Genomic DNA, 12,367 nt, shown 5'->3' with positions numbered 1-12,367 from the left:
TGGCGGGACGCACACGACCCCACCGGCATCCCCAGCGCGGCTAGGCCCCGCTCCCCGCCCCTTCGCGGCGCAGCGCCCGCCCCTCGCCCCGCTCCATCCGTGCTGTCCAGCCCCTGCTCGGCCCGCTCCATCCCTGCTGTCCGGGCCTTGCTCACCCCGCTGGACGCCGCTGGATCCCGCCCCTCTCGCTCCCGTTTCCAGGGACGCCGCCCGCCCGCCGCTCCCGGCCTCATTGGCTGTTGCGTAGCAACCGACCCAGCCCGCTCCTCCGGCGCTCGTCTCTGACGTCATCTGGCCGCGCCGGAGCCCGCCGTGCTATGGCGGAGGTGAAGGTGAAGCCGGAGGTGCCCGACCCCATGGACATCGAGAGCAGGTGCTGGGGGCCCTCGGAGGCAGGCATGGAGGCTGCCGGGTGGCGGGGTGGGTGTGTGGAGGCCGGCAGGGAGGCCAGGGACGTGTTTTGGGGCGGGGCCTTGTCTTTCAAGGCTTGAGGGAGGTGGTTCGACGCCCGAGTGTGGTCAGGAAACAGGTGCTGAAGGAGAGGGTTGTTGGGGGTACTGAGAGTTTCGTGCTGGGAGGTGCTCAGGGGACAATGGGGGCTGGGTGTTTTTCTGGTCTTGGAAAGGGAAATGGTGTACAGCAAGTAGGTGCTGAGCTCCCTCAAGAAGCAGTTGATGGATACTTTTCCCCTGAGTTGCTCGTGTCACTCTTTTCCATCCTGACTCCAGTACTGTTTGGATTTGGTTTTGGATGCAACAGAACATGACTTTTAAAGTTGCTTCTCTCTTCTTGCAGGATTATTGAGCTGTGCCACCAGTTCCCACATGGCATCACAGACCAGGTGATCCAGAATGACATGCCTCACATGGAAGCCCAGCAGAGAGCTGTGGCCATCAACAGGCTGCTCTCCATGGTAGGGAGATCCCACCTTCCTCATCTTCTTCTGCACATGCATAACCACAAGGCCTGTTAGTGATGGGGAATTAGTTAGCTGTAGAGAAAAGGATGGATGTTAGCCCATGCTCTCATATGTGATGGACTCCTCTGAACCCCTCACAAAATCCCAAGGGTGTGGATTGCTCTGCTGGCACACAGGTGAAACATGAAGCATGCCAGAACTGTAAGAACCAAGGCTGTAACTATAGGAAAGGATCCACTGGCAGTGAAAGAGTGAATGTTAATGCTGTTGTACACACACTCTTAGGCTTGTCTAATTGCTTGCCTCTTCAAAATAGGAAGTAAGGATTTTGCCTGGCACAAGCATGCAGAGCAGAACAATCTCTTTGTGTGTGTGTGAGAGATACCAGTAATTTGCTTCTGAGAGTCACTGCCCATCACAGCTGGCAGCTTTCCAGTGATGGCCACTTAGTAAAAAGTAGAACTTTGCTACTGAAACTTGGAATTGTTCCAGATCTCCACTGTGATTTCTCAGTTTCCGTGCAAATAAGTGCTTTGGTGGAAACTCAGAGCAAAGTATACAAAAACTTGGTGTCCCTTGTACCATGTGAAAGTCAGGAGAAATAATAGGAATTGTGTAGATGTTGTGGGAAGGGTCAGGAGCTGTTTGTTATTTCTGATAGCTGATGATAAGTGGATACTTTTCAGGGGAAAAAAAATCCTCAAGGCTGTTATTGTTTCCAGCGGTTAGAAATGTTAGTTTTCATTTTTCTTTATTTTGTTGGCATTAAATAAGGTTTTTATTGTAGAATTTTAGAATATTCTTCTAAAACACCTTCTGAAACAAGCTGTTTGAAGGAAAGTAAATGCATTGTGCCCATCTCTCCTAGGGGCAGCTGGATCTTCTGAGGAGCAGTGCAGGTCTCCTATACAGAATCAAAGATTCCCAAAATGCAAGGTAAGCCTGTGTTTGCTGGGAAATATATTTGGAACACTATTCTTGTTTGTAGTTTAAAACAAATCCAACTTCTTTAACATTTTGGACCTTTCAAAAATCCTGATGACTGTCTTGTTTCACAGTAAAATGAAAGGCTCTGACAATCAAGAGAAGCTGGTTTACCAAATCATAGAGGACGCAGGCAACAAAGGTACTTTAAATTATGGTTGTGAATGGTGCTAACTCTGTTTACTTGTGGGACCATTCCTGTCCAAAGTCACAAATGCTTGCCCAGACAATACAGATATAAAATCTTAAGAGTTCACATATAGCTGTTAGTTTTCCCCAATCCATTCTGTCCATTCCTTCCCTTTTGGTGGGAGGGGTAGGATCCCTCCTGTGGTAGGCAAGTGACTCAAAGCAGTGTTGTGGTGTGACTTTTGGTGGGTGAGTATGTACAGAAACAAATGGCTTCTTCTATTTATTTCTGTTCACTTCTCTGTTTTTTAACAGGTATTTGGAGCAGAGACATTAGATACAAAAGTAATCTGCCTTTAACAGAGATTAACAAGATACTGAAAAACTTGGAAAGCAAGAAACTAATTAAAGCAGTTAAATCTGTGGCAGTGAGTATTTTGTGACTTTTTTTTAACCATTTCAAACATCTGCTGCATGCTTTGTACGCTTCTAACAGAGGACTGGGAGCGGAGAAACCTCATTTTGCCTCCAGCTTTCTCTTTGACTGGGCACCAGTGTTTCTCTGCCTTTAGTGTGCAGGTTTGAGGTGCAACAGATATTGAGTCCACAGATCAGCTTCTCTGCTGTCTGTAAACATGCACACTCCTACTGTCTGCAGATCCTGCCCTCTCTTGTTCTGACTTTTACATAAAAGACTTCTCCTCTTTTGTTTGTTAACTCTCTTTTCTACCACTCTTTTCTCCTTTCTCCTCTCAAGTCTCCACCCAAATAATCAACTTGCCCATAATTACTTTTTCTCAGTTGGTCCCAGTGTTGCTGCCACAATTTGATATTTCTGATACTGAAGCAATCTCAGCCTTTTATGTGGCACTATTGATATGGTTACCTAGCTGCAAGTGGCTCTGCAAGGGTCCTCTGCCCTGGATCTCCACGAACTCCCTTCAGTGTTCTGGTTCACACTGGGTCTGGTAAACCAGATGGAGGTACAGAAGTTGGACACAGAAAAGCAGTAGCGTTTTCATGTTCTTGTGAGAGATGTTGATCTTCTCTTTATCTCTGTGTTACCTGAGGGTCAAACAGGTTGAGGATAGCTTGACTTAGGTGGATTACTGTGCCCCAGGTATAGGAGTAATGAACTACCTCTTTTTCAGATCATCTGCTTAAATCTTCCTTCCTTATGAGGGCTTTCAGCTGTTGAGAGCTATACATTTTCCTCCAACAGGCATCCAAGAAGAAGGTCTATATGCTGTACAACCTGCAGCCCGACCGCTCTGTCACTGGTGGGGCCTGGTACAGTGACCAGGACTTCGAGTCTGAATTTGTGGAGGTGTTAAATCAACAGTGTTTTAAGTTTCTGCAGAGTAAGGTGAGTGCCAAAGTCGCCTGCCATTTCTTTTGTGCAAGTAATGGTTTTCTTTATAAAATAGGTGCCAGGCAAGGCTTAAGTTTTCCATAGATGTTGGCCATTATTGCAGCTAGATTGGCAAATCTGTACTGGACTATTATTTTTGTCACAGCAAGTGTGATGGTGTTGTATTTTAATGATGGATATTTTTACACCCTAGACAAGGAGGGAAGCCTTTCATCTCCAAGGTTCAATGACAAACTGTCCTAGGAGACCCAAAATTGTGTATTCCTTATCTTCTGAATGCCAGACTGCCCAAGATTATTACTGTCCCTAAGACCCAGCAACCCGGTTAAGAGGAACTGGTGTGTTTTATCCTGGAAGCGGGGGTGCAGGGTCACTTTAAACATGGAAACAGACACGAGGGGAGCGCTTTTGTTCTCCCCCTCCCGAGGGGGTTGCCTGGGGCAGGTCTCCAAGGCGAAACCCGAGAAGCAGCATTTTGCAATCCAAACCTGCTCCAGAGGGAATGTCGAAATACCTTTTCCCGCTGCTGCTCGGGACAGCCGAGGAGGAGTCAGACCATCTCTCCATGAGTTCTCCAGCTGCCTGCCGTTTGGCGAGGAGGGGCGGACCTGCAACTTGCCGGGAAGTTTTTTCCAGCGTTTTAAGCAGCATTGGAGCCTTTTGGTCAAAAATAGTTTGTCCAGGTTTTGTTTAGTCCCTGTCCCCTGCTGATTGTTGTTTGTGGGAAGAGGGAGTTCTGGAACCGTGGAGGCTGTTACCTTCTATCTGTTACCTCTTACCTGATACTTTTTCACTGATACCTTCCCCCATCTCTCTTTATTGGTGGGATTGGTTAAAACTAAAGGGGAGGTAACTAATTTTGGAGTCTCCACCCTGTATAATTGTCTTAAACTAAGACACAAACTAGGCAGCAAAGAGCACAGGACTAAAAAATCTAAGAAATGTCACTGTGTTTTCTGCAGAGCACCTCATTTCTAAAAGGGCATAAGGCAGCAGTCAGTTAGTTCTGCCTAAAGACAATTGCTCCTAGTCTAAAATGTCCTGTTTGCAGATTGTAGCATTTGTCTATTCCATTACAATATGTTTTAACTGGCTCTAGGTACAGCAGAAACTCTTTTTTTTTTTTGGTCAACAAAATGCCAGATGCTGGTATTCCTTCATACTAATCTGAATTATTCTTATTAAATTTTATGTCACTTATTATAAAATTGTATTTGATTGTGCACTGCATTGTCTTGCATACACCAGTCTTAAGGACATGGCTTTAAATGCTAAATGTGTTCCAGAAATGGAAAACAAGTGCTGTTTTTGAGTCTGCCTGAAACTGAACCACGAAGGAAGCTCTTGGCAGTGTGTGCTGACTGTAACTAACCTTTGCTTTTTCTCAGGCAGAGGCAGCTCGAGACAGCAAACAGAACCCCATGATACAGAGGAACAGCTCGTTTGCCTCATCTCACGAGGTGTGGAAATACATCTGTGAACTGGGCATCAGTAAGGTCAGAGCAGATTCATCTCACTACTGTTCAAATTGTCAGTGCCTGATTAGCTCTAGGAGCTGAGGACTGCAAACTTGCTGAAGGTCTCATAAGTGTCTTATTACCCTACAGCTTGTGTGGTGGAGGTGAGCTTTGTGGCTTCATTGCTTTTTGGGGAGGGTCATTGATACTGCCTGGGATTCCAAGATAGCTTTTGCATGTGGGTTTTCAAAGATGTATAAAAGACTTAGCATTCACATCCTTGTTAACAGTCTCAGCAAGTTTAGATTTCATAATTTCTCTTAAGTTTACGTACGTACTTCAAGGAGTTTTAGGCAAGGGAAAAAAATAGAAGGGGAAGAATACCCCACAATTACTGGTCACCATCAATATCTTTAGCACTCTTGTGTTTTTCTTCTTTTACAATCATTTTCCTGCAAAACTGGAACTGTATCATGCTAGGATGATGGAGACACCTCTGGTGCGTAGGGAAGTTCTTTTTGGCTAGTGCAAATCAAAAGTGCTCAGGAGGTAGGAGCTATTAGTATTTGCTTTTCTTTTTGCATCTGCACAACTTCATAAAGTTCCCAGTGAGACTGGTGTCTTTTTCTGGACTAGGTTAGAACTCTAAGGATTTGTTACTCATGGTGTTTGCTCTCTTTGTCCTTGCAGGACTTACTGGCATGCATCTTTCCTAACATCTGTTTCACAAATTGTTTCTTAGGTAGAGTTGTCAATGGAAGACATTGAGACCATTTTGAATACTCTGATCTATGATGGCAAAGTGGAGATGACCATTATTGCTGCCAAGGAGGGGACAGTGGGCAGTGTGGATGGGCAGATGAAGCTGTACAGAGCCGTCAGTCCTCTCATCCAGCCCACGGGATTAGTCAGGACGCCCTGTGGACTCTGCCCTGTGAGTAACTAACTCTGTGTATCATTAGTGGGTGCATGCAGCTTCTGAACACAGTCCTGCAATGGCCAGATGGCACATTGCAGGTTCTGCCCATGAGCCAGCCTCGTGGCTAAGCCAGCTGGACTTAAAAGCTGCCCCTGATGCCTTAGCTGTGGTGTAACAGGCAGACTCTGTAGTTGGTCTAAACACCTGCTCTGCCAGGTGTTTCCCACTTCCAGCCTGTCTCTTTACTGGACTGTATGTGAAAGGATGCTGTCAACTGTAGCCTGTTCCAAATTGTGTTATATTTCTGATCCCAGGTTTGCTTGTGTTTTTAACAAGCTACCTTATTTCTGCCTAGCTTTTGGTCTCTCCTCCTGTGAACTGGTATGAAGGTAAAACTTGCCAGCATGTCCCTTTGTGGTGGGATCTGTTTTTCTCTTCTCCCTCAGAGCTGCCATAAGGCTTCCTAGATTTTAGCCTCTGTTAGACTAATGCTGATCTACTGGGGAAGGAGCAGAAAACATGGGAGCATGTTACACACAGCAAGCATGATCCAACCAGAAGTAATTACTCTGCTGACACAGGGCTTTCTTTTTTGCAGGTTTTTGATGATTGTCACGAAGGTGGTGAAATTTCTCCATCAAACTGTATTTACATGACAGAGTGGTTGGAGTTCTAAAGTGAAAGAAAACTGTAAACTGGATTCTTGCTTCACAGCCAAGGTGACAAACAGCTTGCTTTTCTTAAAAGCGGCCTTCTAAATTTGTGAGCAACTTCAGGACCTGGAGTGACGATACATAAACCAGCAATGTATCAGTTGTGTGAACTATCCTGGGAGTGGACTGGAAGTGGAGTCAGGGCTGAAGTGGAAATGTAGATCCAATCTTGAACCAAAATTGGAGGTGGCAACTAAGGTGGTTAATGTTGAAACTGATTCTAAGCAACAGTTCAAAATAAAGTTCAAACAACGTTGAGACATTTTTGTCTTAACACATATTAGGCCCTCACAGCTGATCAGAAAAACTTGCTAACAAGTGGTACCAAGAAAGAGATCCCAAATTATGTTTTCAGACTAATGCTACTGATGGATGGTTAAGTTCTAAAGCTGACACTTTTCTCCCATGATAGCTTCCATCTAAAGATTAAGAATCTGATGTGGGAAAGATTCTGAATATGTCAAATAGAACTCACTGATTGTTTATTATCTTTCTTACCTGCTAATTTATCATTAAACCCCAAATTTTTCTTATGTACATGTGTGCTTCATTTCCTGTGTTGCTGCCTGGTGATGCATCTGTTGTATTTATTCTTTCCTCATCAACTTTCTGGTGCTGTGTTCTGCAGCTGCATCACATACATGGATATCTTCACTGAAATTTTGAGTAGATGTATTCTGGGAAGATATGCTTTCCCTAACAGAAAGGGGTCCCTCTGGTCTGGTGATACTGAGAAAATTTTTATAGATTTCATAGATTACCTGAATACTAGCAAAAGTGTCTTTCTCTTGAGTGTGACTCTCTGTGTGATTCCTTTTTCATAAATATGAATACTGTGCATATGTGGTCCAGCCAGCTCTCCTAGCATCCCGAGGAGCAGAGGGCTGGAATGACACACTAGCAGGCAGGGTGGGGTGCACAGACAGTCTGGTCCCTGTACCACTTGCTGCCTGTGGCTTCAGCTGGCTCTGTCCAGGCAGGATCTCTCCACAGTTGCTCAGTATCTTCATAACAGTCTCCCAGCACTGGGGAACAATCAGGAGGTCAAGCACAACACAGGGCCCGTTGCATCTGGCTTTTAAATGTGCCTGGCTGAAGATAAGCCCTCTCGGACACTGTGTTGGGAGGGTGATGGAAAAGCACCTCTGTGGCTGAGTTAGCAGCACTCTGGGTAACCTGACAGAGGATTAATGTAGATTTTGGAACAGTTTACATCATAAGGGTAAGAGACTTTACATCAGCATTTCCAGTGCTGTCCAGGAGTTTGCATTCTAAAAGCAGTCTGGATCACATGTGAAAGTGTTCAAATCTTGCTTGATTTCCATTTTCCTTCTTACAGCGTGGATGGAGGACAGATGCTAATGGGGGTAAGTGCTGTATAAAGAATAAAAAGGCCCCACAGTTCCTGTCTCATGCAGGGAGGGTATGGATGCAGAGGCAAAGGCTCCTTGTGTGGGAGCAGTTAGGTGTGTACTGGAGCAAACAATGAGTACTGATAAGCTGGCAACTCCATGGAAGGATTTTGAGTGTGTCAGCAAGGTGAGCACCCCCAGCAGGCTTTCCTTTTGCTGCAGTGTTGTCTCCAGGTGAAAGGGATGCATATCTCTACAGAGACAGAAGAACTCTTACAAAAGCTCTTACAAGAGAGAGTGGGGGTGAAATGATTGGAGCTTTTTTCTTCCTCTGCCCCCTTTAACCACTCAGCACAGAGAAGCCAAGGGGAAAATGCTGCTCTCTTCCCTGGAGGGAGCCTTGGATCAGACATCCTTTATTCAACCGAAGGTAATTTCACTGAGATGTGGGGCTGAGGTTGCCTTTGTCTTCCTGTCTTCAAAGGGGGCCTGACACAATGGGGTCCTGAGTCCTGCTGCTGCAGAGATAACACAATGTTTGTGCTCCACTGCAGCTAGAAGATAACTTCCAAGGAAACAACAGGACTTTATCATGCAGGTATGTCACTTTATGCTCTATAATCACATTCATTGGCAATAAGAAAAAGGAGAGAAAGCTTCTCCTCAGTGAAGAACTTTAGGAAGTAGACAGATGGTTTATTAAGCACTTTAAATTTTGGCATTGAGTTTATCTGGCTTGGATGACCTTTGTGGTATCTGAAACTTCCTAGTGTTGAAGCTGTAACAAGACTTCTCAGATTAGGAAAAAAGTGCCTATAAGGGAAAAGTAATTTCAATTTCCTATCTGTAAGATAGGAAACTGTCTGATCTATTTCTATATGAACCAGAGAAAAATGATCTTTCTGTCACTCTGGTTCTTCATGAACCTGGCTAATCTATCAGCCTGAAATTCTTATCTGAAAAGGGAGTAAATGCTAAAAGGTAGCACTAAGAGTGTCCTTGCTTTTGTCAATCTTCTCCCTGGCAAAGCTGTCCCTATTTCAAACTGGTATGAAGTGTAATGTTTTCAGGAAGCTACTATAGTAGCTCCAGTACTGAATATGAAAACACTTATGTGTAGAAAGCTGAGTTATCCCTTAAAACATGGATGACAAATTGGAAGCATGATCTGCTCATTTATTTATGCAGGCCTCATACAAGAGGTCAGAGATCAGCTGCTGCAGGACCATGAGATCCCTTCCGAGCTGGAGAGAGCTCATCCGTGTTTTCATGAGCCCTGATCCTGCTGTCAACCCAAGAGCCTCTTTTGAGTGGTTCCCTCACTAGCAGTAGCCAACTGTCCAAAGGCAGGTTGGCAGGTGGGCACACCCAGATGCCATTTTCACACAGAATCAAGTGCAAAATTGCTTTTTAATTCCAAGAGAAACATTGACTATGGTAGCTGGCTGCATTGTGAACTGACAGTGTACAGCTGGCAGATATTGCCTGGCACGTGTAGCCTTTACACACCAAAGTTTAAAACCTTAGGATGAATGGCAAACTTGAAGCTTTAGTATTGAAAACATTTACCCCGTGGCTGTGTGGCTGTTTAGTTTTTTCCTGGGTTTGGTTGGTTGGTTGGTTTTTTTTTTTATTTTTACTTTGATGGTAGCTGGCCCGTGTGAGGTGTGATGGGTAATTGTTGTTCCTCTGGTGCTGTTAGAGAGCACCATCTCCTGTCTCTTCCCGGGATGGCTCCCCCCAGGGCTCCAACAGCAAAAAAGCTCGGTCTTAAGCCACATTGGTTTCTTTTTTGCCTCCACGTGCAGAACAGATCTTGGGACGAAACTGTAGTGAGTGGAGGCAGCTGGGTCTCCTATTGCTGCTGAACAATGCTTTGAAACAGGCTACAGACACCTCAAACAGGGCTCTCCTCTGCCACAGACAGACCAGCTTTCCCTCCTCTTGCTCCACTTGGCTGGGGGACTTCTGTCATTTCACCTGTGAGTAATGCATGGCTAGGCCCTCCTCAGCCACACTAAGCCCAGCTTAACTTGCAGTCTGGAGGAGACTAAAAGGTATTGTGACAAGCTCTGCAGATGGTGTCCAAGTTGTTGTTTAAAATGTTCACTTCCAACATGAGAAAGTTGGTCATTGCACTTTGCTCATTCTTTGGGAGATCTTCTGGGGAGTGGGGAGGACTGGAATCAGAGCTCAAAGCTCTCTTCTCCTTCAGCTGTTAAACAAAAATCAAGTTGGGGCTTGTGTAGGCAGCCTGTGGTGTTTTTCTTTCTCCCACTTTTTGAGCAAGCTTGTGATTCTTCCAGGAGATGCTTTTGGGAAAGCTTTTACTTGGGTTATTTGGCCCACAAACACAGAGCTTTAAGATTGTGCTCCTCTTCCAAACTGATTTGGTTTAACCAAGCAGACAGGTAAACACCACACAGGTGTTCCCTTACTTCCTCCCCAGTGGGATGGGGAGACAATTGGAATAAATGGTAAAGCTTATAGATTTGGATAAAGACAGTTTAACAGGGCAGAAAAGGAAGGGAAAATAATGGTAAAAGATTACATAAAACAAGTGATGAACAACGCAGTTGCTCCTCCTCTGCGAACCATTGCCCGAGGAGTGCCCAAGCAGTGAGCTGGAAACCAGCAGCCAACTCTCCCCAGTTTAATTGTTCAGCATGACACTGTATGGTAAGGAATAAGGAATATCCCTTGAGCCACTCGGGGTCAGTTGTCCTGTCTATGTCCCCTTCCAAATTCCTATGCACCCCCAGCCTCCTGGCTGGCAGGGCAGCGTGAGAACCTGAAAAGTCCTTAACTTAGCATAAGAACTTCCCAGCAAGAACTAAAATATCAGAGTGTTACCAACATCTTCCCAATCGTAAATCAAAAATGCAGCACTAAACCAGATACGAGGGAGGAAAGTTAATTCTGAAAGTTGAAAGCAGGACACAAATTCAGAGTAGTTACTCAGTATTTTAGTTAATCTAATGCTTGCAGTGGTGTGCACTATGGCCTTGAAGCCCTGGGTCCTAGTAAGGCTCTTTGCTGTTGAGATGTGGCAAAGGGAGGAAGACGTAACTTGAAGGACAAAACAGGCAACTTCAGAAAAGCAGATTTGCTTTGCCTCCTACTTGGAGAGCCAGTCCTGGGTCTTAGAATGCTAGCAATAGTAGTAATGTGAATTTTATGCACTTCAGGATACACACATCAGTAGTATGCTTCTACTTTCTTATTCCCACTGTATTTGGGATGTCAGGAAGCTGGGAAGGCAAAGCTAATGCTCACCTCACACAGAATTTCGTTTTGTTTTGTTTTGGACCTGTTACAGTACTCTGCACATTCTCAAACCCAGACTTCTGTGCATTTAAAAGAAAGAAAACAGGAAAAAAAACCCCAAAGCTTGACAGTGCATGGGTGAGTGAACTTGATCACAGGGCATTTATTTCCTTTAAGCGAAGGTGGAGCAGTGCCCACACGGAAGCTGGGGGAGTATTTATAAGCTGACCACTGCATGAATTTAAGGCAAACACCCAAATTATTAGAAGCACATTGAGGTATTTCACTGCAATGCCTTTGCCGCTCGAATACGTGTGAAAGTCTGCAATGGATTCAGGTCCGTGCATTCAGATAGGACAAATCTCACTTGCGTGGCTTCACACAAAGCTGCAGGGGAGGATTTCTGCCTTGGGCTCACTGGGAAAAGGCTTTTCCTCCTTGGCTTTGGAAGAGACTCTGGGAAGCAACAGAAGATGGAAGCAATGAAAGAGGAAACATATTTGCTTAGTTTCAAGGCAGAGACAAATTCCTGGGGCAAGTCAGGTGTGCTAAACTTCTACCTCATATCCCTGAAAATTGTGTCCATTCTTGGACCTCTCCTCTCCAGAGGGTCTGGGCACTGCAGGGGTCTTCCCAGTAGGCTGGGATACAGATTTCCTGGCAGAGTAATGAACCACTGTGGCCTCAAGCAGATGTGGGGGTAAAATTGTTTCAGGGAACAGAGCAGGAGGAAAATCTGATGGATTGTCCCTGCCTTGCTGCTGGGCTGGATGGCCTCATGACTTTGCCCAGTGTGCCTTGCCGAGCCAACGTGCCCGGGGACAGAACCCTCGGCCCGAGAGAGAAGCCGAGAACTGTGACAGGGGGAGACTGTGTGGGGCTCGCAGTTTATTTCTTTAAAAAGTGTCTCTGTGTCATTAGTGGAGTGTTACTGATAACCTCTTCCCAGGAAGTTCTATGCTCCCTGCTGAACACGACAGCAGCTCCCAAGCATCCGAGCCCCTCGAGGGCAGAGCTGCTTCCCTCATGCCGTGCCAGAGCAGGAACGCGACATCGCACCCCACACTCCGCAGGGACGCCCAGTCCGTCGCCATTCCAACGCGGAACCTGCCGCCCTGGGCCAAGATGGGCTCCCGGACGCTGCCGTGCCGCCATGCTCGCTAGGGGCACGCCGCTCCCCTCCTTCCGAGGGGCGGTGTGGGGTGCCCTTAGCCAAGATGGCGGCGGAGCCTCAGCGGGGGCGGGGCGGGTGTGC

The 12,367-nt window shown here is 45.9% G+C and overlaps 1 protein-coding gene across 1 annotated transcript; it reads left to right on the top strand.

Annotated features, from left to right (window-relative positions):
* Window positions 1–304: 304 nt before the first annotated feature.
* Window positions 305–7,009, top strand: POLR3F (RNA polymerase III subunit F). The gene is made up of 9 exons (XM_082302928.1): window positions 305–373; window positions 796–913; window positions 1,788–1,855; window positions 1,978–2,045; window positions 2,348–2,460; window positions 3,255–3,398; window positions 4,793–4,900; window positions 5,604–5,795; window positions 6,379–7,009. Exons 1-9 carry the CDS (start codon window positions 318–320, stop codon window positions 6,454–6,456), a joined length of 945 nt encoding a protein of 314 aa, XP_082159054.1. The 5' UTR covers window positions 305–317; the 3' UTR covers window positions 6,457–7,009.
* The last annotated feature ends 5,358 nt before the right edge of the window (window positions 7,010–12,367 follow it).

The sequence above is a fragment of the Coloeus monedula genome (assembly GCF_965178545.1).
Source record: "Coloeus monedula genome assembly, chromosome: 2".
NCBI classification, from domain to species: Eukaryota; Metazoa; Chordata; class Aves; order Passeriformes; family Corvidae; genus Coloeus; species Coloeus monedula.
Note: the sequence above shows the minus strand (reverse complement) of the source record. Positions and strands in the feature narration are given on the sequence as shown.